This window comes from Zophobas morio, unplaced genomic scaffold, assembly GCF_036711695.1.
Source record: "Zophobas morio isolate AGI-343-1 ecotype UQ-CSIRO unplaced genomic scaffold, CSIRO_AGI_Zmor_V1 ptg000002l, whole genome shotgun sequence".
Classification (NCBI taxonomy): domain Eukaryota; kingdom Metazoa; phylum Arthropoda; class Insecta; order Coleoptera; family Tenebrionidae; genus Zophobas; species Zophobas morio.
Genome location: NW_026972107.1, coordinates 4,221,222 through 4,246,117, shown reverse-complemented (window position 1 = coordinate 4,246,117; position 24,896 = coordinate 4,221,222). Strand labels below are relative to the sequence as shown.

The 24,896-nt window shown below is 38.3% G+C and overlaps 6 protein-coding genes across 6 annotated transcripts in view; 5 read left to right on the top strand and 1 right to left on the bottom strand.

The window, feature by feature from the left end:
* The window catches only part of LOC135125162 (uncharacterized), a 486,443-nt gene that overhangs the window by 453,334 nt on the left and 8,213 nt on the right, over positions 1-24,896 (bottom strand). The gene's annotated exons all lie outside the window — the stretch shown is intronic.
* LOC135129214 (alcohol dehydrogenase [acceptor]-like) lies at positions 519-24,646 on the top strand. Its single transcript, XM_064056680.1, has 3 exons — positions 519-737; positions 784-999; positions 23,202-24,646. Exons 1-3 carry the CDS (start codon positions 563-565, stop codon positions 24,644-24,646), a joined length of 1,836 nt encoding a protein of 611 aa, XP_063912750.1. The 5' UTR covers positions 519-562.
* LOC135132645 (glucose dehydrogenase [FAD, quinone]-like) lies at positions 4,702-6,613 on the top strand. Its single transcript, XM_064060797.1, has 3 exons — positions 4,702-4,888; positions 4,923-5,138; positions 5,184-6,613. The coding sequence occupies exons 1-3, from the start codon at positions 4,702-4,704 to the stop codon at positions 6,611-6,613; spliced, it is 1,833 nt and encodes a 610-aa protein (XP_063916867.1).
* Positions 12,294-14,325, top strand: LOC135136652 (glucose dehydrogenase [FAD, quinone]-like). Its single transcript, XM_064066077.1, has 3 exons — positions 12,294-12,523; positions 12,570-12,785; positions 12,831-14,325. Exons 1-3 carry the CDS (start codon positions 12,349-12,351, stop codon positions 14,258-14,260), a joined length of 1,821 nt encoding a protein of 606 aa, XP_063922147.1. The 5' UTR covers positions 12,294-12,348; the 3' UTR covers positions 14,261-14,325.
* Positions 14,675-16,650, top strand: LOC135136577 (glucose dehydrogenase [FAD, quinone]-like). The gene is made up of 3 exons (XM_064065969.1): positions 14,675-14,903; positions 14,949-15,164; positions 15,211-16,650. The coding sequence occupies exons 1-3, from the start codon at positions 14,729-14,731 to the stop codon at positions 16,647-16,649; spliced, it is 1,830 nt and encodes a 609-aa protein (XP_063922039.1). The 5' UTR covers positions 14,675-14,728; the 3' UTR covers position 16,650.
* Positions 17,448-23,188, top strand: LOC135132636 (uncharacterized). Its single transcript, XM_064060785.1, has 9 exons — positions 17,448-17,680; positions 17,727-19,371; positions 19,891-20,079; positions 20,346-20,440; positions 20,486-20,701; positions 20,748-22,184; positions 22,799-22,894; positions 22,940-23,087; positions 23,161-23,188. The coding sequence occupies exons 1-9, from the start codon at positions 17,506-17,508 to the stop codon at positions 23,186-23,188; spliced, it is 4,029 nt and encodes a 1,342-aa protein (XP_063916855.1). The 5' UTR covers positions 17,448-17,505.

Sequence of the window (24,896 nt, the reverse complement as noted above, 5' to 3'; positions counted from 1 at the left end):
TTTTTCTCTTTTTGCTTGACTTTTACACACAAGTCAAAATATAAGCTATAACCCATAAGCAATCCATTTGATATGGAAGAATTCGCGGTGGTCGTATCAGTTATCAAAAATATACCGATTTCTGAAAAAATTGATACATGAATCTTACACAAATTGACATAAAGTTTTTGTCATTCTGCTTTTATTCGTGTTAAAATTTGATTGTTGATAATAAAATTTTATAGCAAATCCTATAATTTTAAAATTAAATCAAATCAATTTTTAAATCTGAACTTTAGTATCTTTTAAGTAATAATTCTAAATGAAATATTGGTCGTAACCCTAGCTTCTGTCAAACTCTACCACAATAATTCATTGATACCTACTGTCAACTAGGTAAATTCTAATAAATAAGAATGATTTAAAGACGGCATATATAATAATAATGTGGCAAAGCAGAAATCAAATGGAGCCATAAATGCCAGGGAATGGATAAAAACCAGGTTTGCTGCATTAAGGAAAACTAGTTCAAAGTCAAATACAGCGAAAAAAACTATTCGGGTGCTAAAAAAATCTCCTAATCATGCCACTTTTATTTGAGGCATTTATTTATTTATTGATTGGTGCTGTAAGTGCCTCACTTACCACCGACTACTATCAAAAACTAATATCTCAAGAAACTGCAAAATCACTCACATACGAGCTGCCCAAAAAGAACGAGGAATTCAGATCGGGATTCGAATCTAACGAAATAAACGGTAGAAAACAAAGTCAATTCGCAACGATTTTACTTTTTGTTTTTAGACTATGGTATATACGACGTGGTCATAGTCGGAGCGGGAACAGCTGGGTGTATTCTAGCTACTAGACTATCCGAAATTCGAAAAATTAGTATTCTTTTAATAGAAGCCGGAGGCGAAGAAAACGACTTCAATCAAATCCCTGGGATGTGGCCCTACAATCAATTTAGTGAATTTAACTGGGGTTATTATACCATACCACAAAAACACTCCTGCTTAGGTAAACTACTCATTATTAAACCACTTTCGTAATCCTGAATTCCAGGAATGAACAACTCACAGTGCCTTTTGGTTAGAGCTAAAGTAATAGGGGGTGGAAGCTCAATCAATGGCGCAATGTATGTCCGAGGCAACTGCAAGGACTACGACAACTGGGCCGCACTAGGAAATCGTGGATGGTCCTGCAAGGATGTCCTTCCATACTTTAAAAAGTCCGAGAACTCGCAAGTCGAGGGTGATGAAGGCTATCACGGAATAGGCGGTTTTTGGAATATTGAATATTCACTACCATCCTTTCCATTATTCGACACCTTCATCAATGGTAGCTTAGAAATGAATCTACCATTCATCGACTATAACGGTAGAACCCAGTTTGGTGTAAGTAAATTACAGTCCAATATTAAAAGAGGCAGAAGACAAAGTTTTGGGACAGCATTTCTGAACAATGCCCGAAAACGCAGTAACCTCAAAGTCGTGACCAAAGCTCTAGTGACAAAAATCACCATAGACCGACGATCGAAACGAGCAACAGGAGTAGAATTTGTAACTGGAAACAAAAAATTTCGTGTGCGAGCCACAAAAGAAGTTATAGTTTCGGCAGGTGCCATAAACACTCCACAATTATTAATGCTGTCAGGAATCGGACCCCGCAGTCATCTACGAGACTTGAAAATCCCCCTAGTTGCAGATCTACCAGTGGGTAAAAATCTCATAGAACACCCAGTGGTTACTTGGGTAGTTCGTTCGAATTACATCGCCCCTAATACCAGCACGGAGGAATTAGTTAAGCAATACTTAAGCGGTTTGGGTCCTTTAACAAAAGGGGCAAACATAGACGGATTAAGTTTCTTCCATACTAGAAATAATTCCGGGGAAGGACCTGCAATACAACTAGTCATGGCAGCGCCCCCCGCCGTTGTCTCTCCTCTGTTTCAAAGAACCCAAAATTTCAACGACACGATTAGTCAAGCATATGCGAAGCTACTCAAACCACAAACTGACATAGGATGGTACGTCATACTACTCCACGAAAAATCCAGAGGCCAAATCCAGTTACAATCAACGAATCCTATTGACTTTCCAAGTATCGATTTAAACATGTTCGAGGAACAAGAAGACGTAGACATTTTGGGCGAAGGGATGCAGTACGCGTTTAGACTTTTCCAAACTGAAGCTTTCCAAAAAATAAACGCTACGGTACTTGACGATCCCATATGTAGCAATTTTGAGAAAAATTCGAAAAAGTACTTGGAGTGCGTCATCCGTAATTACGCATCTAGTGGTTATCATGCCTGCGGGACGGCAGCAATGGGTCCAGATCGTAGAAAGTTTGTTGTTGATGATAAATTGAGAGTGCATGGGGTTGGAAATTTGAGGGTTGTTGACGCGTCTATTTTTCCACTGGGGGTATCTGGAAATACCAACGCACCCACTGCAATGGTGGCCGAAAAAGGCGCAGACATCATTAAATCGGAGTTATAATGAACCTGTTTAATTGCAATGTACGAAATGTGTAATAAAAATCCAGAAGTAAACGGCGTTTTTCTCTTCTTCAAACAAATTATATGTTTAATATTGCACTAGACGATTTAAGTGGGGTTTTATAAACTTGTTGTTGACGTTGAAGTTGCTGTTTCGCGTTGCTTTTATAGCTGAAAATTGACATTTATAAACTCCGTTCCAAGTTGCCATTGATAGTAATTTTGGTGTTCAACTTTTGCCGTATTTAAAGGGGCAATTTTAAGTTTCTTGTCGTCGAAATAAGTCTACACATATTAATAAAAAAAAGGCAAAATGTAGCCCCGCCCACCCACCCTATCTCAATTGTGATGATTTTTTTATTCGTCGTGAGTCAAGAGGGCGGAGCTTAACTGCAAAATCTATATTTCCTTACAAAAATTTACCGTTTTAAACGTGTTTTAAGTTTCTAAAAATAAAAAAAAATTATCACAATGTAGAAGGGGTGGGTGGGCGGGATTAATATTTTGCATTTTTTCTTAATAGACATTCTTTGAACAAGACGATACTGAAAAACATGATTTTAATTTCTTGTAAAGAAATACGTATTTTGCAGTTAAACTACGCCCCTCTTGATTCACGGCGAATAAAAAAAATCATCACAATTGAGTTAGGGCGGGTGGGCGGGCTTATATATTTTATAAGGTATGTAACACTTGCAAACCATCGCGTTTATTAGAGGCAACCGGCGCATTTTTCTGATGGGAACTTTTCCAGAAAACGAAGATGTCATTTCTGTTGAATAATGGTTTATTACGCCGTCCCGTCTTACTGCCCAAAATTCCGAAATTACCCTGCAATATCCGTCCGTACCCAAGTTCCAAAAAATCCCCATAGACCGAGCACGTTTTCGGTTTGATGCACTCTATACAATGGGCCCTAGCAATAACGTGGAAACCCATCGTTTAGAGTTGTAAAATTGAAACGTTCTTGATCGAAGCCATTAAGCACCAGATATGTCAGTCTTTGACGCGGAACTTATTCGTAGAGATAGATGATTTTCCTTAATTGTAGATTTGATAATTGTGTATAGTAATAGGGTTTTTTGAGAAAAGAGCTTTAGTTTCGGCCGGACAGATTGTCTCGCTTCCGGATTTGTAGAGGCTGTTTTGCATTGCCGCCTCGAGCATGGGCCGAAGAAATCGGCCAGCAAATTCCGAAGTGGGGAAATTTTTATTAGGGTTCGAGATAGGAAATTCTCACCGTTTACAATGGGCGCAGAGTACCTCTGTAACTTACGTTTGTTGTTGTAAGCCGATTGTACGGGAAGGATATTTCTATGAATTGGACGAATTTGCCGACAGACCACCCGCTCAAAGTCCTTGCTCGCTTTTTAGGTCAAAGCTGTGGGAAAAAGCCCCCGGCGCGAAACCGCCCCCGAACGGAGGTGGTTGGCTAAGAAGTACCCCCTCTAACCAGGAAGGTACGACTTGGCTTCAAAATTTTGTCCAAAAATTTAGTTACTGTTTCGGTTCTGAAGTGGTCGGTCGGGAACTTCTCCTGCGGGTTGATTCTTTGCGATTTGTGTAGACTTGTGTTCAATTTTCAGCTTTTAGTTTAAATTCAGTTTGTGTTCATAGAGTTAAGGTTGTCTTTGTTTTTGTGTTTTGCTTTGATAAATTTCTAAACGTGTGCGAATAATAAAGGAGGCTGGTCGAGACTACTTTGTAGTTTTCTTCCTTTTTTTTTTTTGACAACCCCTCTTTGCGGTTCGCGACTTCAACAGTGAAATATGTGACCTGGTGTCGACGCCGCCATCAAAAAAGGTAAGAGCAATCATTTTGTTTATTCTTACACTAATATTGTTGGGACCCACACCGGTCTGGCTAGACCGGGTTACAGGTATTTATGCTTTATCTAAAATTATTTTATAGGTAATTAATCGGATTTTCCATTCCAGGCATTTTTTGACTCTGAAACTTGGTAAGTTTTGCTAAATATTCCTGATGACGCTAACTACTGTCAAACTTTTCCACAATAATTCTTTCTTAGCCGCTGTAAACAATTCCAATTCCAATAAATCAGAGTAATTTAAGGACGACATAAACAACAATGTCGCAAAATAGTGAATAAAATGCAACCCATAAATGCCATCGAATTGATAAAAACAATGGTTGCAGTTATCAAAAAAAACAGTTTAAAGTCAAATATAGCCACTTAAGGTACGAAATAATTTCCTCAAAAAATGGCACTGCTATTTGAGGCACTTTTCTGTTTAATTGTTGCTGCGGTAAGTGCTTCACTCACCTCCGACTACTACCAACAACTAATATCTCAAGAAACTGCAAAAGCACTCACGTACGAGCTGCCCAAAAAGAACGAGGAATTCAGAACAGGGTTCGAATCTGACGAAATAAACGATAGAAAACGGAGTCAATTCGCAACGATTTCATTTTCTGGTTTTAGATTATGGTGAATACGACGTGGTTATAGTGGGAGCGGGTACAGCAGGATGTATTGTTGCAACGAGATTATCCGAAATTGCGAAAATTAGTATTCTCTTAATAGAGGCTGGAGGCGAAGAAAATGACTTCAATCAAATACCTGGGTTGTGGGCGTACCACCAGTTTAGCGAACTTAACTGGGGTTATTATACCATACCACAAAAATACTCCTGCTTAGGTAAACTGTTAATATTAACTAACACTTTCTAATCCTGAAATCTAGGAATGAACAACTCACAGTGCAACATGGTTAGAGCGAAGGTAATAGGGGGTGGAAGCTCAATCAATGGCGTAATGTACGTCAGAGGAAACTACAAGGACTACGACAACTGGGCGGCACTAGGAAATCGTGGATGGTCCTACAAGAATGTCCTGCCGTACTTTAAAAAATCCGAGAATTCGCAAGTCGATGGTGATAAAGGCTATCACGGAATAGGCGGTTTCTGGAATATTGAATATTCGCTACCATTGTCTCCACTGTACGACAACTTCGTCAATGGTAGTTTAGAAACGAACTTAACATTCGTAGACTATAACGGTAGAAGCCAGATCGGTGTAACTAGACTACAGATTAACACTAAAAGAGGTCGAAGAAAAAGCTTTGGGACGGCATTTCTGAACAACGCCCGAAAACGTAGTAACCTCAAAGTCGTGACCAAAGCCCTGGTGACAAAAATCATAATCGATCGACGATATAAACGAGCATTAGGAGTAGAATTCGTAACCAACAATAAAAAATTCCGAGTACGAGCTAGAAAACAAGTGATCGTTTCGGCAGGTGCCGTCAACACCCCACAGCTACTACTTTTATCGGGAATTGGACCCAGAAACCATTTACGAGACCTAAAAATCCCTCTAGTTGCGGATCTACCAGTCGGTAAAAACCTCATAGACCACGTCATTCTTACCTTGATAGTTCGGTCAAACTACACCGCCCCTAATACTACCTTGCAGCAACAAGTTGAACAATTTTTAAACGGTTTAGGTACTCTAACGACAAGCACAAACGTCGACGGAATGAGTTTCTTCAACACCAGAAATAACTCCGCGGAAGGGCCTGCAATCCAATTCGCCATGGCAAGCCCCATTTCCACTGACGCCTCTTTGTTTCAAAGGACCCAAAATTACAACAACACAATTGCCGAAATGTATTCCAAGCTAATCCAACCACAAAACGACATGGTATGGTATGTGGTACTGCTCCACGAAAAATCCAGAGGTCGGATCCAGTTGCAATCGAACAGTCCCATAGATTTTCCCAACATCGATTTAAACCTGCTCGAGAAACAAGAAGATGTGGACGTTTTGAGTGAAGGGATGGAATATGTGTACAGACTTTTGAAAACTGAGGCTTTCAAGAAACTAAATGCTGAGTTACTTGATGTTCCGCTGTGTGACAAAAATTCGAAACAGTTCATGGAATGTTTTATCCGGAATCTGGGGGGTCCTGGTAATCATCCTTGCGGAACGGCAGCGATGGGTCCAGATCCCAGGAAGTTTGTTGTTGATGATAAGTTGCGAGTGCATGGGGTTGGAAACTTGAGAGTTGTTGATGCGTCGATTTTTCCGCTGGGGATATCTGGGAATACTAACGCGCCTACGGCGATGGTAGCCGAAAAAGGCGCAGATATTATCAAATCAGAGTTAAAATGAATAGTGTTTTTTCACTTTGTTGTAATAAATTTTTGGTGTTGTTTGGATTAACTAACGGGTGTACTGTACAATAAAGAATATATTTAGAGCAAGCTTTGGAATTATTTTCGTAGACTAAGTAGCCAACCGAATATATTTTATACTATTTGAAATGCAGTCGGGTTGACAGATAATTGACATTTTAATCCCGAAAATATTCCTCGTGACCCCCTTCGTTGTCAATCTCTTCCCCAATAATTCTTTGGTAACCACCATTAACTAAGCAAATTTTAATTAATGACTGTGATTTAAGAACGTCATAAATAATAATGTCATAAAATACTGAAAAAAATGGAAGCCATAAATGTCCACAAATTGATAAAAACTAGGTTGGCTCTATTCAGGAAAACCAGTTCAAAGTCAAATACGGCCAAGAAAGCGATTAGGGTACTAAATAATTACCCTAATCGAATTTTCAAAGAAAATCATGCCACTTTTATTTATATTTTCCTTTTTTATTGTTGGTACTGTCAGTGCCTCACTTACCACCGACTACTACCAACAACTAATCGCTCAAGAAACTGCAAAATCACTCACGTATGAGCTGCCCAAAAAGAACGAGGAATTCAAAACGGGATACGAATCTACTGCTGTAAACGGTAAAAGAAACAAGTAATTTGGCAACTATTTCATTCCGGTTTTTAGATTATGGTGAATACCATTTGGTTATAGTCGGAGCAGGTACAGCTGGGTGTATTCTAGCGACCAGACTATCCGAAATTGCGAAAATTAGTATTCTGTTACTAGAGGCTGGAGGCGAAGAAAATGACTTCAATCAAATCCTTGCGATGTGGCCGTACTACCTATTTAGCGACTTTAATTGGGGTTATTTCAGTACGCCGCAAAAACGCTCCTGCTTAGGTAACCTGCTCAGTATTAACTGACCTTTTCTAACCTTGATTTCCGGGAATGAACAACTCACAGTGCGCTATTTGTAGAGGGAAGCTAATAAGGGGTGGAAGCTCAATCAATGGCGCGATGTACGTCAGAGGAAACTGCAAGGACTACGACAACTGGGCTGCACTAGGAAATCGTGGATGGTCCTGCAAGGATGTCCTTCCCTATTTTAAAAAATCCGAGAACTCGCAAGTCGATGGTGATGAAGGCTATCACGGAATAGGCGGTTTATGGAATATTGAATATTCGCTACCTGAGTCTCCATTATGGCACACCTTCATCAATGGAAGTTTAGAAACGAACCTACCTTTCATAGACTATAACGGTAGAAGCCAGATTGGTGTAAGTAAATTACAGTCTAACATTAAAAGAGGAAGAAGACAAAGTTTTGGGACGGCATTTCTGAACAATGCCCGAAAACGCAGTAACCTCAAAGTCGTGACCAAAGCGCTGGTGACAAAAATCACCATAGACCGACAATCTAAACGAGCAACAGGAGTAGAATTTGTAACTGGAAATAAAAAAATTCGAGTCCGAGCTAGAAAAGAAGTGATCGTTTCGGCAGGTGCCATCAACACACCACAACTACTAATGTTATCAGGAATTGGACCCAGAAACCATTTAAGAGACATGAAAATTCCCCTAGTTGCATATCTATCAGTGGGTAAAAATCTCATTGAACACCCACTGGTAAGTCTACAAGTTCGTTCGAACTATATCGCCCCTAATACCAGCATGGAGGAATCAGTTGAACAATACTTAAACGGTTTAGGTCCTTTAATAAAAGGAGCAAACATAGAGAGATTAAGTTTCTTCCACACTAGAAATAATTCCAAGGAAGGGCCGGCCATACAACTCGTTATGGCAGCGCCTCCCGCCGTTGACTCTCCTTTGTTTCAAAGAACCCAAAATTTCAACAAGACGATTAGTCAAGCCTACGAGAAGCTCCTCCAACCAAAAACCGACATAGAATGGTATGTCATAATTCTATCGACTTTCCAAACATCGATTTAAACATGTTTGAGGAACAAAAAGACGTAGATATTTTGGGTGAAGGGATGCAGTACGCGTTTAGACTTTTCCAAACTGAAGCTTTCAAAAAAATCAAGGCTACGGTACTTAACGATCCGATATGTAGCAATTTTGAGAAAAATTCGAAAAAGTACTTGAAGTGCTTCATCCGGAATTTCGGAACTAGTGGTTATCATGGGGCATCTGGAAATACCAACGCACCCACTGCAATGGTGGCCGAAAAAGGCGCAGACATCATTAAATCGGAGTTATAATAACCACTGACTCTTTTATTGCAATGTACGAACTGTGTAATAAATATCTTTTAATTTTAATTTAATTTAATTTATTTACTTTACGGGATACCCCCTATATTACACATAAAGTATTTATCCAATGAGTGCTAAGAAATTATTACATTGAAATATAAATAATATAGATAAGAATTAATTAAAAAAAAATAAATAAATACATAAATAAAAGGAGATTATTAAAAAAAAAAAATTAAATAAAAATAAAAATACTAATATAATATTAAAACAGCTTAGAAGTCTTCAGTTGGCTTTTAAAACGATTTCTTGATGTCCCAAACAATTCCACTTCATCACTATATGTATTTGCCAATCTTGACAATCTAGCAATAGGAGAAAAAAAACCATAATTTGTTTTATGAAAATCCACCTTAAATACGGGATGGTTACGAGTAGATCTTGAAGGACAGCGTAACTTGAACTTTTCCAAAAGTGAGGAACAATCTATTTCACCTGAAATCAAATTATGTAAAAATAGTAGATCATTTTTCGTTCTTCTCAGTTCCAACGAATCCAACTTCAATACTTTCCTAAGTTCTTGATAATTATATTGATAACCCTGATGCCCAATCCCTAACTTAGATGAACAGATGCGCAAAAATTTATTTTGCACACCCTCCAACGTTTTAATATTTATTTGGTAAAAAGGAGACCAAACGGTACAGTTATATTCTAAAATGGAACGAACCAAAGATATATACGCCAATTTAAACGTACCAATTGGAAACTCTTTTAGATGTCTATTAATAAACCCAAGGATTTTGTAAGATTTGCATGAAACAAGTTGAACATGTTCAGTAAATGTTAGTTTTTGGTCCATCATCACACCAAGATCTTTTATCTTCGAAACTCGTGACACTTTGTGATGAAATAACGAATACTGATAATCAACTGCAGTTGTATTTCTGGAAAAAGATATAATGAAACACTTCTTTGTATTAACCTCCATCAAATTAGTCTCACACCATACACCAACCTTTTCAATATCCTCTTGGAGAAGTACACAGTCTTCGTAAGACCTTATGTCTTTATATATTTTGAGGTCGTCCGCAAATAAAAGTATATTAGAATTCCGTACTACTTGATTAATATCATTTATAAAAAGCAAAAATAACAAAGGACCACAATGTGACCCTTGTGGAACACCCGAAGGAACAAGGATCTGTTTAGATATAAAATTACCGAATTTAATATACTGAATGCGATCACTAACAAAACTACCGATCCAGCTAATCAACCTGCTATCCAAATTCATTTTCTCCAGTTTATATATCAAGATATTGTGATTGACTCTGTCAAATGCTTTGGACAGGTCAACATAAAAGGAGTCAACTTGAGAATCGTTTTCAAAAGAGTTTATTATAAAATCTTGATATTCTAATAAATTTGTTAAAGTCGAACGCCCTTCAATAAATCCATGTTGAAATGATGATAACGATTGTTTAGCTATATATCTAAGCTGCTGAGTAATTAAGAAATCTAATAATTTAGGTAAAGCTGACTGAATGCACACCCCCCGATAATTAGTAACCTCAGAACGATCCCCTGATTTGTATATGGGTGTAACATAACTATTCTTCCAATAAGAAGGGAAAACCCCTGAAGATAGAGATAAATTGAAGATGTATTGAATGGGTTTACTTAATGAGTACACACATTGTTTTATGAAATAAGCTGGTATGCCATCAGGTCCACAATTAAAGGAACTTTTAAGATCCACAATAGCACTAAATACTTCACCTAATGAAAAAAGATGACTATTAAATTCTGAATTGGAGTTTATTGAATACGACATGTCAAAATTTGGATTATGATTCTGGCTGTATACAGATGAAAAAAAATCAGCGAACAAGTTAACCGTAGTAGCTGCACTATTACTTGTTACATCATTGTATTTCATAGTAATTGGTAGATTAAAATTTTTTCTTTTTCCATTAATAAATTTCCAAAAAGCTGAAGAATTGCAATGCATTTCATTATTTATTTTGGTTATGTAGCTATTATAACACTGCTTAGTCAATATTTTGCACTGTGACCTTAAATTAGAAAATGTTATAATCTTCAAACTGACCATCCTGTTTGAATTTTTTATGAGCCTGCTTTTTTGCTATAATTATGTTTTTTAATTCAGGCGAAAACCATTTAGGAAAAGTAGAACTTCTATATCTTTTTACTGGTATGAATTCACTAATAATGGTATATAGATATTGGTAAAATAAATGTATGCAGTGGTCGACGTCTTTTTGATTAAATAACTCTTCCCAATTTATTTCAAGTAAAGAGATATTAATTGCGGAATAATTTGCTACACGAAAATCATAAAAGAATGAATCATCATTTAGATAATTGATATTATTAAAGATATTATTAAGATTAATTTGGTATCCATTATGATGAATTGAATTATTAAGAAGATTATCCACTGAGTAAGATACTGAAGTATTTACGATATTTGAAAAAACCAGATCTAGGAAAACGCCCATACTGTTCGAGAAGTTAAATATCCAAAAGTAAACGTCATTTTTCTCTTCTTCAAACAAATAATATATTTAATATTGCACTAGACGATTAAAGCGGAATTTTATAAACTTGTTGTTAACGTTGAAGTTACTGTTCCCGCTGGCGTTGCTTTTAGAGCTGAAAATTGACATGTGTAAACTCCGTTCTAAGTTGCCATTGATAGTAATTTTGGTGTTCAACTTTTGCCGTATTTAAAGGAGTAGTTTTAAGTTTCTTGTCGTCTACACATATTAATAAAAAAAGGCAAAATGTAACCCCGCCCACCCACCCTATCTCAATTGTGATGATTTTTTTTATTCGTCGTGAGTCAAAAGGGCGGAGCGTAACTGCAAAATCCATATTTCCTTACAAAAATTTACCATTTTAAACGTGTTTTACGTTTCTAAGAATAAAAAAAATTATCACAATTTAGAAGAGGTGGGTGGGCGGGGTTTATATTTTGCATTTTTTCTTAATATACACAGTATTCTTTCAACAAGACGATACTCAAAAACATGATTTTAATTTCTTATAAAGAAATAAGTACTTTGCAGTTAAACTACGCCCCCCTTGGTTCAAGGCGAATAAAAAAAATCATCACAATTGAGTCAGGGCGGGTGGGCGGGCTTATATAGTTTATAAGGTATTTATGCTTTATCTAAAAATATTTTTTAGGTAATAAATCGGATTTCCAATTCCAGGCATTTTTTGACTCTGAAGTTTTGCTAAATATTCCTGATGACGCTAACTACTGTCACACTTTTCCACAATCATTCTTTTTTACCCGCTGTAAACAATTCCAATTCTAATAAATCAGAGTAATTTAAAGACGACATAAACAACAATGTCGCAAAATACTGAATAAAATGCAACCCATAAATGCCAGCGAATTGATAAAAACAAGGTTTGCAGTATTCAAGAAAACCAGTTCAAAGCCAAATATAGACAATTAGGGTACGAAATAATTTCCTCAAAAAAATGGCACTGTTATTTGAGGCACTTTTCTGTTTAATTGTTGCTGCGGTAAGTGCCTCACTCACCTCCGACTACTACCAACAACTAATATCTCAAGAAACTGCAAAAGCACTCACGTACGAGCTGCCCAAAAAGAACGAGGAATTCAGAACAGGGTTCGAATCTGACGAAATAAACGGTAGAAAACGGAGTCAATTCGCAACGATTTCATTTTCTGGTTTTAGATTATGGTGAATACGACGTGGTTATAGTGGGAGCGGGTACAGCAGGATGTATTGTTGCAACGAGATTATCCGAAATTGCTAAAATTAGTATTCTCTTAATAGAGGCTGGAGGCGAAGAAAATGACTTCAATCAAATGCCTGGGTTGTGGGCGTACCACCAGTTTAGCGAACTTAACTGGGGTTATTACACCACACCACAAAAATACTCCTGCTTAGGTAAACTGTTAATATTAACTGACACTTTCTAATCCTGAATTCTAGGAATGAACAATTCACAGTGCAACATGGTTAGAGCGAAGGTAATAGGGGGTGGAAGCTCAATCAATGGCGTAATGTACGTCAGAGGGAACTACAAGGACTACGACAACTGGGCGGCACTAGGAAATCGTGGATGGTCCTACAAGGATGTCCTGCCGTTCTTTAAAAAATCCGAGAATTCGCAAGTCGATGGTGATAAAGGATATCACGGAATAGGCGGTTTCTGGAATATTGAATATTCGCTACCATTGTCTCCATTGTACGACAACTTCGTCAACGGTAGTCTAGAAACGAACCTAACATTCGTAGACTATAACGGTAGAAGCCAGATCGGTGTAACTAGACTACAGATTAACACTAAAAGAGGTCGAAGACAAAGCTTTGGGACGGCATTTCTGAACAACGCCCGAAAACGTAGTAACCTCAAAGTCGTGACCAAAGCCCTAGTGACAAAAATCACCATAGACCGACAATCTAAACGAGCAACAGGAGTAGAATTCGTGACCAACAATAAAAAATTCCGAGTACGAGCTAGAAAACAAGTGATCGTTTCGGCAGGTACCGTCAACACTCCCCAGCTACTACTTTTATCGGGAATTGGACCCAGAAACCATTTACGAGACCTCAAAATCCCCCTAGTTGCGGATCTACCAGTCGGTAAAAACCTCATAGACCACGTCATTCTTACTTTGATAGTTCGTTCAAACTACACCGCCCCTAATACTACCTTGCAGCAACAAGTTGAACAATTTTTGAACGGATTAGGTACTCTAACGACAAGCACAAACGTCCACGGAATGAGTTTCTTCAACACCAGAAATAACTCCGCAGAAGGACCTGCAATCCAATTCGTCATAGCAAGCCCCGTTTCCGCTGACGCCTCTTTGTTTCAAAGAACCCAAAACTACAACAACACAATTGCCGAAATGTATTCCAAGCTAATCCAACCACAAAACGACATGGTATGGTACGTGGTACTGCTCCACGAAAAATCCAGAGGTCGGATCTGGTTGCAATCAGAGAGCCCCATAGATTTTCCCAACATCGATTTAAACCTGCTCGAGAAACAAGAAGATGTGGACGTTTTGAGTGAAGGGATGGAATATGTGTACAGACTTTTGAAAACTGAGGCTTTCAAAAAAGTAAATGCTGAGTTACTTGATGTTCCGCTGTGTGACAAAAATTCGAAACAGTTTTTGGAATGTTTCATCCGGAATCTGGGTGGTCCTGGTTATCATCCTTGCGGAACTGCAGCGATGGGTCCAGATCCCAGGAAGTTTGTTGTTGATGATAAGTTGCGAGTGCATGGAGTTGGAAACTTGAGGGTTGTTGATGCGTCGATTTTTCCGCTGGGGATATCTGGGAATACTAACGCGGCTACGGCGATGGTGGCCGAAAAAGGCGCAGATATTATCAAATCGGAGTTAAAATGAATAGTGTTTTTTCACGTTGTTGCAATTTGTTCCAATAAATTTTTGATGTTGTCTGGATTAACTAACAGGTGTACTGTACAATAAAGAATATATTTAGAGCAAGCTTTGGAATTATTTTCGTAGACTAAGTAGCCAACTGAATATACCTTATACTATTTTAAACGCAGTCGGGTTGACAGATAATTGACATTTTAATCCCGAAAATATTCCTGGTGACCGCCTTCGTTGTCAATCTCTTCCCCAATAATTCTTTGGTAGCCACCGTCAACTACGCAAATTTTAATTAATGACTGTGATTTAAGAACGTCATAAATAATAATGTCATAAAATACTGAAAAAAATGGAAGCCATAAATGTCCACAAATTGATAAAAACCAGGTTGACTCTATTCAAGAAAACCAGTTCAAAGTTAAACACGGCCTAGAAAGCGATTAGGGTACTAAATAATCGAGTTTTCAAAAAACAATAATGCCACTTTTATTTGAAGTATTTTTCTTTTTTATTGTTGGTGCTGTAAGTGCCTCACTTACCAGCGACTACTACCAACAACTAATCGCTCAAGAAACTGCAAAGTCACTCACGTACGAGCTACCCAAAAAGAATGAGGAATTCAAGACCGGATACGAATCTAATGCTATAAACGGTAAAGAAACAAGTAATTTGGCAACTATTTTATTCCGGTTTTTAGATTATGGTGAATATGATTTGGTTATAGTCGGAGCAGGTACAGCTGGGTGTATTCTAGCTACTAGACTATCCGAAATTGCGAAAATCAGTATTCTGTTATTAGAGGCAGGAGGCGAAGAAAATGACTTCAATCAAATCCTTGCGATGTGGCCGTACAACCTATTTAGCGACTTCAATTGGGGTTATTTCAGTACGCCACAAAAACGCTCCTGTTTAGGTAACCTGCTCAGTATTAACTCACCTTTTCTAACCTTGATTTCCAGGAATGAACAACTCACAGTGCGTTATTTATAGAGGGAAGGTAATAGGGGGTGGAAGCTCAATCAATGGCGCGATGTACGTCAGAGGCAACTGCAAGGACTACGACAACTGGGCAGCACTAGGAAATCGTGGATGGTCCTGCAAGGATGTCCTTCCCTATTTTAAAAAATCCGAGAACTCGCAAGTCGATGGTGATGAAGGCTATCACGGAATAGGCGGTTTTTGGAATATTGAATATTCGCTACCTGAGTCTCCATTATTGCACACCTTCATCAATGGTAGTTTAGAAACGAACCTACCATTTATAGACTATAACGGTAGAAGCCAAATTGGTGTAAGTAAATTACAGTCTAATATTAAAAGAGGAAGAAGACAAAGTTTTGGGACGGCATTTCTGAACAATGCCCGAAAACGTAGTAACCTCAAAGTCGTGACCAAAGCGTTGGTGACAAAAATCACCATAGATCGACGATCTAAACAAGCAACGGGGATAGAATTCGTAACAAACAATAAAAAATTTCGAGTACGAGCCAAAAAAGAAGTGATTGTTTCAGCAGGTGCCATCAACACACCACAACTACTAATGTTGTCAGGAATAGGACCCAGAAACCATCTAAAAGACATGAAAATTCCCCTAGTTGTAGATCTCCCAGTTGGTAAAAACCTCATGGAACACCCAGTTATCAATTTGATAATTCATACCAACTACACCGCCCCTAATATCAGCACTGCAGAATCAGTAGAACAATTTTTGAACGGGTTAGGTCCTCTAACAAAAGGAGCAAACCTAGAGGGACTAAGTTTCTTCCACACAAGAAACAGTTCCACGGAAGGACCCCAAATACAACTCATCACGGCTTCCCCCTACGCCGTTGACGCCTCATTATTTCCAAAACTCATAAATTTCAACACCACAATCGGTCAAGCTTTTTCAAAACAACTCCAGCCACAGAACGACATGGTATGGTACGTGGTACTACTCCACGAAAAATCCAGAGGGCAAATTCTGTTACAATCAAACAACCCTATCGACTTTCCCAACATCGATTTGAACATGTTCGAGGAACAAGACGATGTTGATGTTTTCAGTGAAGGGCTGGAGTACGCATTTAGACTTTTGGAAACGGAAGCTTTCAAAAAAGTCAATGCTACGTTGCTCGATATTTCCTTATGTGGTGATTCTGGAACACGTTCAAAACAGTACATGGAATGTTTAATGCGGAACTTGGCAGGTACTGGTTATCATCCTATCGGAACGGCGGCGATGGGTCCAGATCCCAGGAAGTTTGTTGTTGATGATAAGTTGCGGGTGCATGGGGTTGGGAATATGAGGGTTATTGACGCGTCGATTTTTCCACTGGGGATATCTGGGAATACTAACGCACCTACGGCGATGGTGGCCGAAAAAGGCGCAGATATTATCAAAGCGGAACTAAAATGAATGGTTTAATTTTAATTGTAATTATTGTTTATTTTTTTTCTGGTGCACTGTGTAATGTGTTTATTAAATATCCGGAACTAGCTGGTGTTTTTTCTCCCTTAACTTCCCGACCGTAATAATCAAGTCCATCGGACGACTGGCTAATTTTATGTTTTCTCGACGTTTCATGACCCCTCGCATACGAAAACATAGGTCTCTCGTTCTCAAAGTTCTGTCGAAATAACCTTCGACCATTTTTTTTTAATTTTATAGAACAAAAAATAGCAACAATTTAACACTGTTTATTCTTTTTGGAATTGAAAAGCTTGTTATCGTAAAATATATTAAGTGTCGCCGGAGGTTATTAATGTCCTACGATTCGTGTTAGTAACGTTTATTTGACTTTTACACACGAGGAAAAATATAAGCTTTCACATTAATTTTATTTAAAAGTGGGTGTGAATCCCGCAGACCATGTAATAAATTTATTAATGCACAAAAAGTGCAGATAAGAAATTAATGTTTGACACACTTACAGGAACTGATAATTTTAAGGACAAAAATTACTCCTTGGTTCAAAATTACATAACATATTTAAAAAATAACAATTACACTATTCTTATCATTAAATATTCCTCGTGCAGCTGTCAATCTTTTCCACAGTAATTTTTTGTTAGTCACTGGAAACTACGCAAATTCTAATAAGTAGGTGTATTCAGGGGCATCATAAATAATTCTATAAAAAAAGTAAAGTCCGTAAATGTCACAATGTTGATAAAAACGACGTTTGCTATATCAGGAAAACCAGTTGAAAGTCAAGACACAGCCAAGAAAGCAATTCCAATTCCGCTAATCGAACCTCGAAACCGTTAAAATTATGACTGGTTCCTTTCAGAAATATTTTTGTTTCTTTCTAGGCGTTGCAAGTGCCTCACTTACCACCGACTACTACGAACAACTAATATCTCAAGAAAGTGCAAAAGCGCTTACTTACAAGTTGCCCAAAACCAACGAGGAATTCAGAACGGGCTTCGAATCTAACGAAACAAACGGTAGAAAACAATGTAAATTCGCAACGATTTTAATTTCTGTTTTTAGATTATGGTGAATACGACGTGGTTATAGTGGGAGCAGGCACAGCAGGGTGTATTCTAGCCACTAGACTATCCGAACTTGACAAAATTAGTATTCTTTTGATAGAAGCTGGGGGCGAAGAAACCGACTTCACTCAAATTCCTGCGATGTGGCCTTACCACCAGTTTAGCGATTTTAACTGGGGTTATTACAGTACGCCACAAAAACAATGCTGTTTAGGAATGAACAACTCACAGTGTATGGTTGCAAGAGGGAAGGTAATAGGGGGTGGAAGTGCGATCAATGGCGCGCTATATGTTAGAGGGAACTGTAAGGACTACGACAATTGGGCGGCACTAGGAAATCGTGGATGGTCCTGCAAGGATGTCCTTCCATACTTCAAAAAATCCGAAAACTCGCAAATCAAGGGTGATAGAGGATATCACGGAATAGGCGGTTTCTGGAATATTGAATATTCGCTACCACCGTTTCCGTTGTTCGACAACTTCATCAACGGTAGTTTAGAAACCAATCTAACAATTGTAGACTACAACGGTAAAAGCCAGATTGGTGTAAGTCAAGTACAATTTGACATTAAACGAGGAAGAAAACAGAGTTCTGGGACCGCGTTTCTGAACAATGCCCGGAAACGTAGTAACCTCAAAGTTGTAACTAAAGCGCTAGTTACAAGAATCACCATAGATCGACGATCGAAACGAGCAACTGGAGTAGAATTCGTAACTAGAAATAAAAAGTTTCGAGTACGAGCCACAAAAGAAGTTATAGTTTCAGCAGGTGCCATCAACACTCCTCAGATACTAATGTTATCAGGGATTGGACCGAGAAAGCATCTAAGAGACATGAAAATTCCCCTAGTCACAGATCTACCAGTCGGTGAAAATCTTATCGAACACCCAGTAGTTAATTTGATGGTGCGTACCAACTACACCCCTCCTAATATCAGCACGGAAGACTCAGTTCGACAATATTTAAACGGCTTTGGTCCTTTAACCAAAGGATCAAACGTCGATGGAGTCAGTTTCTTCCACACTGGGAACGATTCTACCGGACAACCTTCAATCCAACTCGACATGACAGGCGCCTTAGCCACTGACGCTACCATGTTTCAAAAAACCCAAAACTACAATACCACGATCGCTGAAAAGTATTCACAGGTAATCCAGCCACGAACTGATATGATATGGTACGCCACACTACTCCACGAAAAATCCAGAGGCCGAATTCAGTTACAATCAAATAGTCCCATTGACTTTCCAAGTATCGATTTAAACATGTTCGACGAACCAGAAGATGTAGATGTTTTGAGCGAAGGGGTGGAATATGTTGTTCGACTTTTGGAAACTGAAGCTTTCAGAAAAATCAATGCTACATTGCTTAGTGCGTCTTTATGTGGCAATTTTGAAAAAAATTCGAAACAGTACTTTGAATGTTTATTCCGTAATTTGGGGACAACTGGTTATCACCCTTGTGGAACGGCGGCAATGGGTCCAGATCGTAGGAAGTTTGTTGTTGATCATAAGTTGCGGGTGCATGGGGTTGGAAAGTTGAGGGTTGTTGACGCGTCTATTTTTCCACTGGGAATATCTGGGAATCTTAACGCACCCACGACAATGGTGGCCGAAAAGGCAGCTGATATTATCAAATCGGAGTTAAAATGAAAACTGTCTAATAAATATCTAGAACTAGTTGGTGTTTTTCTCTTCTTTACAAAATGTTCTACTCAGAAATTTACGCAATTCAATCGATAAACGCTAGCTAATTATTCAGTATGGCTGGAAACTAAAAGCAAAACTTCAAAACAAAGTAGTAAATTTTGTAATACATAAAAAGTGCAGATAAGGAATCAATCCTTAACATACTTGCTGGAACTGATAATGTCAAGGTCTAAAATTTCGCACTGGTTCGAAACTAAACAGCGTGTCTGAAAAAAAAATGTCACTTTTATATACCACAGAAATAAAATCTAACCCAAATATTTCTCCTCACTACAGTGGCTGCGAAGTTTTCCGGTAGCTACTATTGTGCCAATTCTAATTAACACACATGGTTCAGGAACGTCATAAATAATAATGTCACAATATCCTGGATAAAATGCAAGCCATAAATGCCAACAAATTGATAAAACGAGGTTTGCTCTATTCGGTAAAACAGTTCAGTCAAAACCTAGCCAAGAAAACAATCACGGTACAAATCTAACTAGGAAGTTTGTTGTTGATGATAAGTTGCGAGTGCATGGAGTTGGAAACTTGAGGGTTGTTGACGCTTCTATTTTTCCACTAGAGATATCTGGAAATATTAACGCACCTACTACAATGGTGGCTGAAAAAGGAACAGATATTTTTGTGTGTGAAACAAAGTTGGGACATCCTGTATGACAATTCGAAAATGATATATTAATGTATGACAATATTTTTGATCATATCAAACCATTTATTAAAGTTATGAATAGAATGATAAATAGCGCTATTAACACAAGGACAGGAAATCAGAATTCAGTTCATTCCAATTGCAGTTACCAAGGCAGGTTAAATGAAATGAAATGATTTTCTTACTTGCTACGTCGCTATATTTACTCACTGCAAACCCGATACATTGTTCTATTACTACTAATTATTATCAAAGTTTGATTAATCAACGAACAACAGAAGCCTTGGGGTATAAATTACCCACGAGTAACAACGAATTCAAACAGGGGGTCGAAACCGAAAACTTTGAAGGTAAACAAATCCAAGAAATGCAATTAATTCTGTTCGCTTTTTCAGAGTATGGCGAATTCGATTTCGTAATAGTCGGAGCAGGATCAGCAGGCAGCGTTCTAGCCACACGACTATCAGAAATTGACGATTTCAAAATCTTGTTGTTGGAAGCTGGAAATGAAGAAGATGATTTCAGCGAAATACCAGCAATGTGGTTGTACAATCAATTTAGTGAGAAAAACTGGGGTTACTACACCATCCCACAAAAACAGTCTTGCCTGGGTAAGTTTCTCGTTACTAACGCTACCAGCCTGACACACTATTACAGGGATGAATAACAAGCAATGTGTTGTTCCTCGAGGAAAACTATTAGGAGGTAGCAGCTCGATAAACGGCGTGATGTACTCTAGAGGCAACTGCAAGGACTACGATAAATGGTATCAAATCGGAAACCGAGGATGGTCCTGCAAAGACGTTCTACCCTACTTCAAAAAATCCGAAAACTCCCAAATACGTGGTGACAAAAACTACCACGGTAAAGGAGGTTTCTGGAATGTTGAGTACTCAGCACCCGATTCACCACTATTTCAAAATTTCATTAACGGTAGCATAGAACGCAACCAACCCATTGTAGACTACAACGGCAAAAACCAAATTGGAGCATCACACCTACAGTCTAATATCAAACATGGAAAGCGACAAAGTCTTGCAACCGCATTCCTAGATAACAGTCGGCAGCGCACTAACCTGAAGATTCTAACTAAGACACTAGTGACCAAAGTCGTCATTGATCCACAATCAAAACAAGCAAAAGGTGTAGAATTCGTCACAAGAAATAAAAAATTCCACGTACGAGCTACGAAAGAAGTTATTGTTTCTGCGGGTGCTATAAACACACCACAGCTGCTGATGTTATCAGGAGTTGGACCTAAAGATGAGTTAAGCAAACTGAAGATTCCTATAATCGCAGATCTACCAGTTGGGAAAAACCTTATAGAACATCCGCGACTTATGTTGATGGTTCGCTCAGACCACGCGGCATCAAAAATCGGCATTAACAAATTGATCCAACAGTATTTGAATGGTTTTGGTACGTTAACACAAGCGGGAAATGTGGAGGGCGTCGGTTACATACAAACAAAAAACGATTCCAACGAAGTACCTACAATAGAAATTTTGTTTACAGTGCCCCCTTACATCGACACTTCTATTTACCAGCGACAATTGAACTACAACAAAGACGTCACCAACTCCTTACTCGATAGGATCGACCCACAAAAAGACATATTTTTCTACATAGTACTGCTTCACGAGAAATCTAGAGGACGAGTTTCCTTAAATTCGAGCAGTCCGATTGATTTTCCAAACATCGATTTAAACATGTTCGCTGAACAGGAAGACGTAGAAACTTTGTTTGAAGGGGTGGAGTATGTCCAGAACCTCTTAAGTACCGAGGCTTTCAAGAAAATTAATGCAAGTTTATTGGAAGTTCCCATTTGCGCTAATTTTAAAATAGGTTCTAAGGAATACTTGGAATGTTTAATTCGCAACTTGGCGGGCACTCTTTACCACCCCTGTGGAACAGCAGCGATGGGACCCAACAATGGAAACTTTGTTGTTGGTGACACTTTGGAAGTCCATGGAGTTGGAAATTTGAGGGTAGTTGACGCGTCGATTTTCCCATCGTCTATTTCTGGGCACTTGAACGCACCCACTGTCATGGTAGCGGAGAAAGCTGCTGATCTTATTAAAAAGGAGCACAAATGTCTTTAAATAAATCTGTTGTTGCGTCGTTCCCACAAACACTAAAAATATGTTGGCTCAGCAGTTTTATTATCACTATATTATTGTTTATTTAATGTGCTGCCTTCACAATTATGTAATATTCATTAAAAATGCAAACATATATCGTCTTTTTGATAACAAATACGAATTTGTAACAATATATACGGTGTCCCGTTCCTAAAAAAACCGCAATTTTTCTATGCAAGTTTCAAACAAAATTATCCATAATTAGGTCTCTTGGAGTAATCAAATAGTTTTTTAATAACTCACGAAGAAATCGTAATCTTTCGCCCCTAGACCTTTGGCACATTATGGATTATCAAAAATTTACAATGGAACTGACATAATGCGATGTAAAAATATGCAGTACTTATTATTATTATGTACACACATTGACAAAAACCTGATAAAAAAAAATGATAATATCAGTGTCACATGGAAGGAAAAAGTAACAAACGTCAGTTCAGTCTGATTACACAAACCACACGTTTTTACGTTAAATCTAAAATCAAATGACTTTCTTACTTACTATATCACTGTATTTACTCACTGCGAACCTAATAATTTGTTCTATTACCACTCAATATTACCAAGATTTAATAACCCAACGAACAACTGATGCCTTGGAGTATAAATTACCCACGACTAACAACGAATTCAAACAGGGAATCGAATCTGAAAACACCGAAGGTAAACAAATCCAAGGAAAGCAATTAATTCTGTTCCCTTTTCCAGATTATGGTGAATTCGATTTCGTAATAGTCGGATCAGGATCAGCAGGCAGCGTTCTAGCCACACGACTATCAGAAATTGACGATTTCACCATCTTGCTGTTGGAAGCTGGAGGTGAAGAAGATGATTTCAATCAAATACCAGCACTGTGGTTGTACAATCAATTTAGTGAAAAAAACTGGGGTTACTACACCATCCCACAAAAACACTCTTGCCTGGGTAAGTTTCGCGTTACTAAAGCTACCACTCTGACACACCGTTACAGGGATGAAAAACAGGCAATGTATCGTTCCTCGAGGTAAACTACTGGGTGGTAGCAGCTCGATCAACGCTATGATGTACTGCAGAGGCAACTGCAAAGACTACGATAAATGGTATCAACTAGGAAACCGAGGATGGTCCTGCAAAGACGTTCTACCCTACTTCAAAAAATCCGAAAACTCACAAATCCATGGTGACAAAAACTACCACGGCAAAGGGGGTTTCTGGAACGTCGAGTACCCGCGACCAGACTCACCACTATACCAAAATTTCGTTAATGGCAGTGTAGAACTCAAACAACCGATTGTAGACTATAATGGCAAAAACGAACTTGGAGCATCACACCTACAGTCTAATATCAAACATGGAAAAAGACAAAGTCTTGCAACTGCGTTTCTCGATAACAGTCGACAGCGCAGAAACCTTAAGATTCTAACTAAGACACTAGTGACTAAAGTCGTCATTGATCCAAAATCAAAAAAAGCAACCGGTGTTGAATTCGTCACAAGCAACAAAAAATTCCACGTACGAACTACGAAAGAAGTTATTGTTTCTGCGGGTGCTATAAACACACCGCAGCTATTGATGTTGTCAGGGGTTGGACCAAAAGATGAGTTAAGCAAACTGAAGATTCCATTAATCGCAGATCTACCAGTTGGGAAAAATCTAATAGAACATCCACTTCTTGTCTTGATGGTTCGTTCAGACTACGCTGCACCCAAAGTCGGTATTAATAAATTGATCCAACAATATTTGAATGGTTTTGGTACGTTAACGAAAGGACCAAATGTGGAGGGCGTTGGTTACATACAAACCAAAAACGATTCCAGCGAAGTACCTACAATAGAAATTTTGTTTTCAGTGCCCCCTCACATCGACACTTCTATTTTCAAGCGAGAATTCAACCACAACGAAGACATCAACAACAAGTTAATCGATAAAATCGACCCACAAAAAGACATATTTTTCTACATAGTACTACTTCACGAGAAATCTAGAGGACGAATTTTCTTAAATTCAAGCAGTCCGATTGATTTTCCACACATAGATTTAAACATGTTGGAAGGACGGGAGGACGTGGAAACTTTGATTGCAGGGATGGAGTATATCCAGAAGCTGTTGAAAACCGAAGCTTTCAAAAAAATTAATGCAACTTTACTGGAAGTTCCTATCTGCACTAATTTCAAAATTAATTCTAAAGAGTACTCGGAATGTTTACTTCGTAACTTAGTCGCCACTATTTACCACCCCTGTGGAACAGCAGCGATGGGACCAAACAATGGACATTTTGTTGTTGGGGATACTTTGCAAGTGCATGGAACTGGAAATTTGAGGGTTGTCGACGCTTCGATTTTCCCATCGTCAATTTCTGGACACACAAGCGCACCCACAGTCATGGTAGCGGAAAAAGCTGCTGATCTTATTAAAAAAGAGCACAAACATCTTTAAATAAATCTGTTGTTGTGTTTTTCAAGAAAGTTACTAATAAAATGTAGAAACCAAAAATCTATTGTGTTGTTATCGGGAACAGAGAAAAATTAAACTGTTGCCGTAATTTAAATAATTCGTCGACAAAAAGTAGTCTTATTCCGGCGTCAAACTTTTCGAACATCCTCTATTACTCGATAGATTACAGTGGAAATTTAAAAATGCGACGCAAAAATATACAGTTTTTTCACTGTGTCCACTCATTTATAAA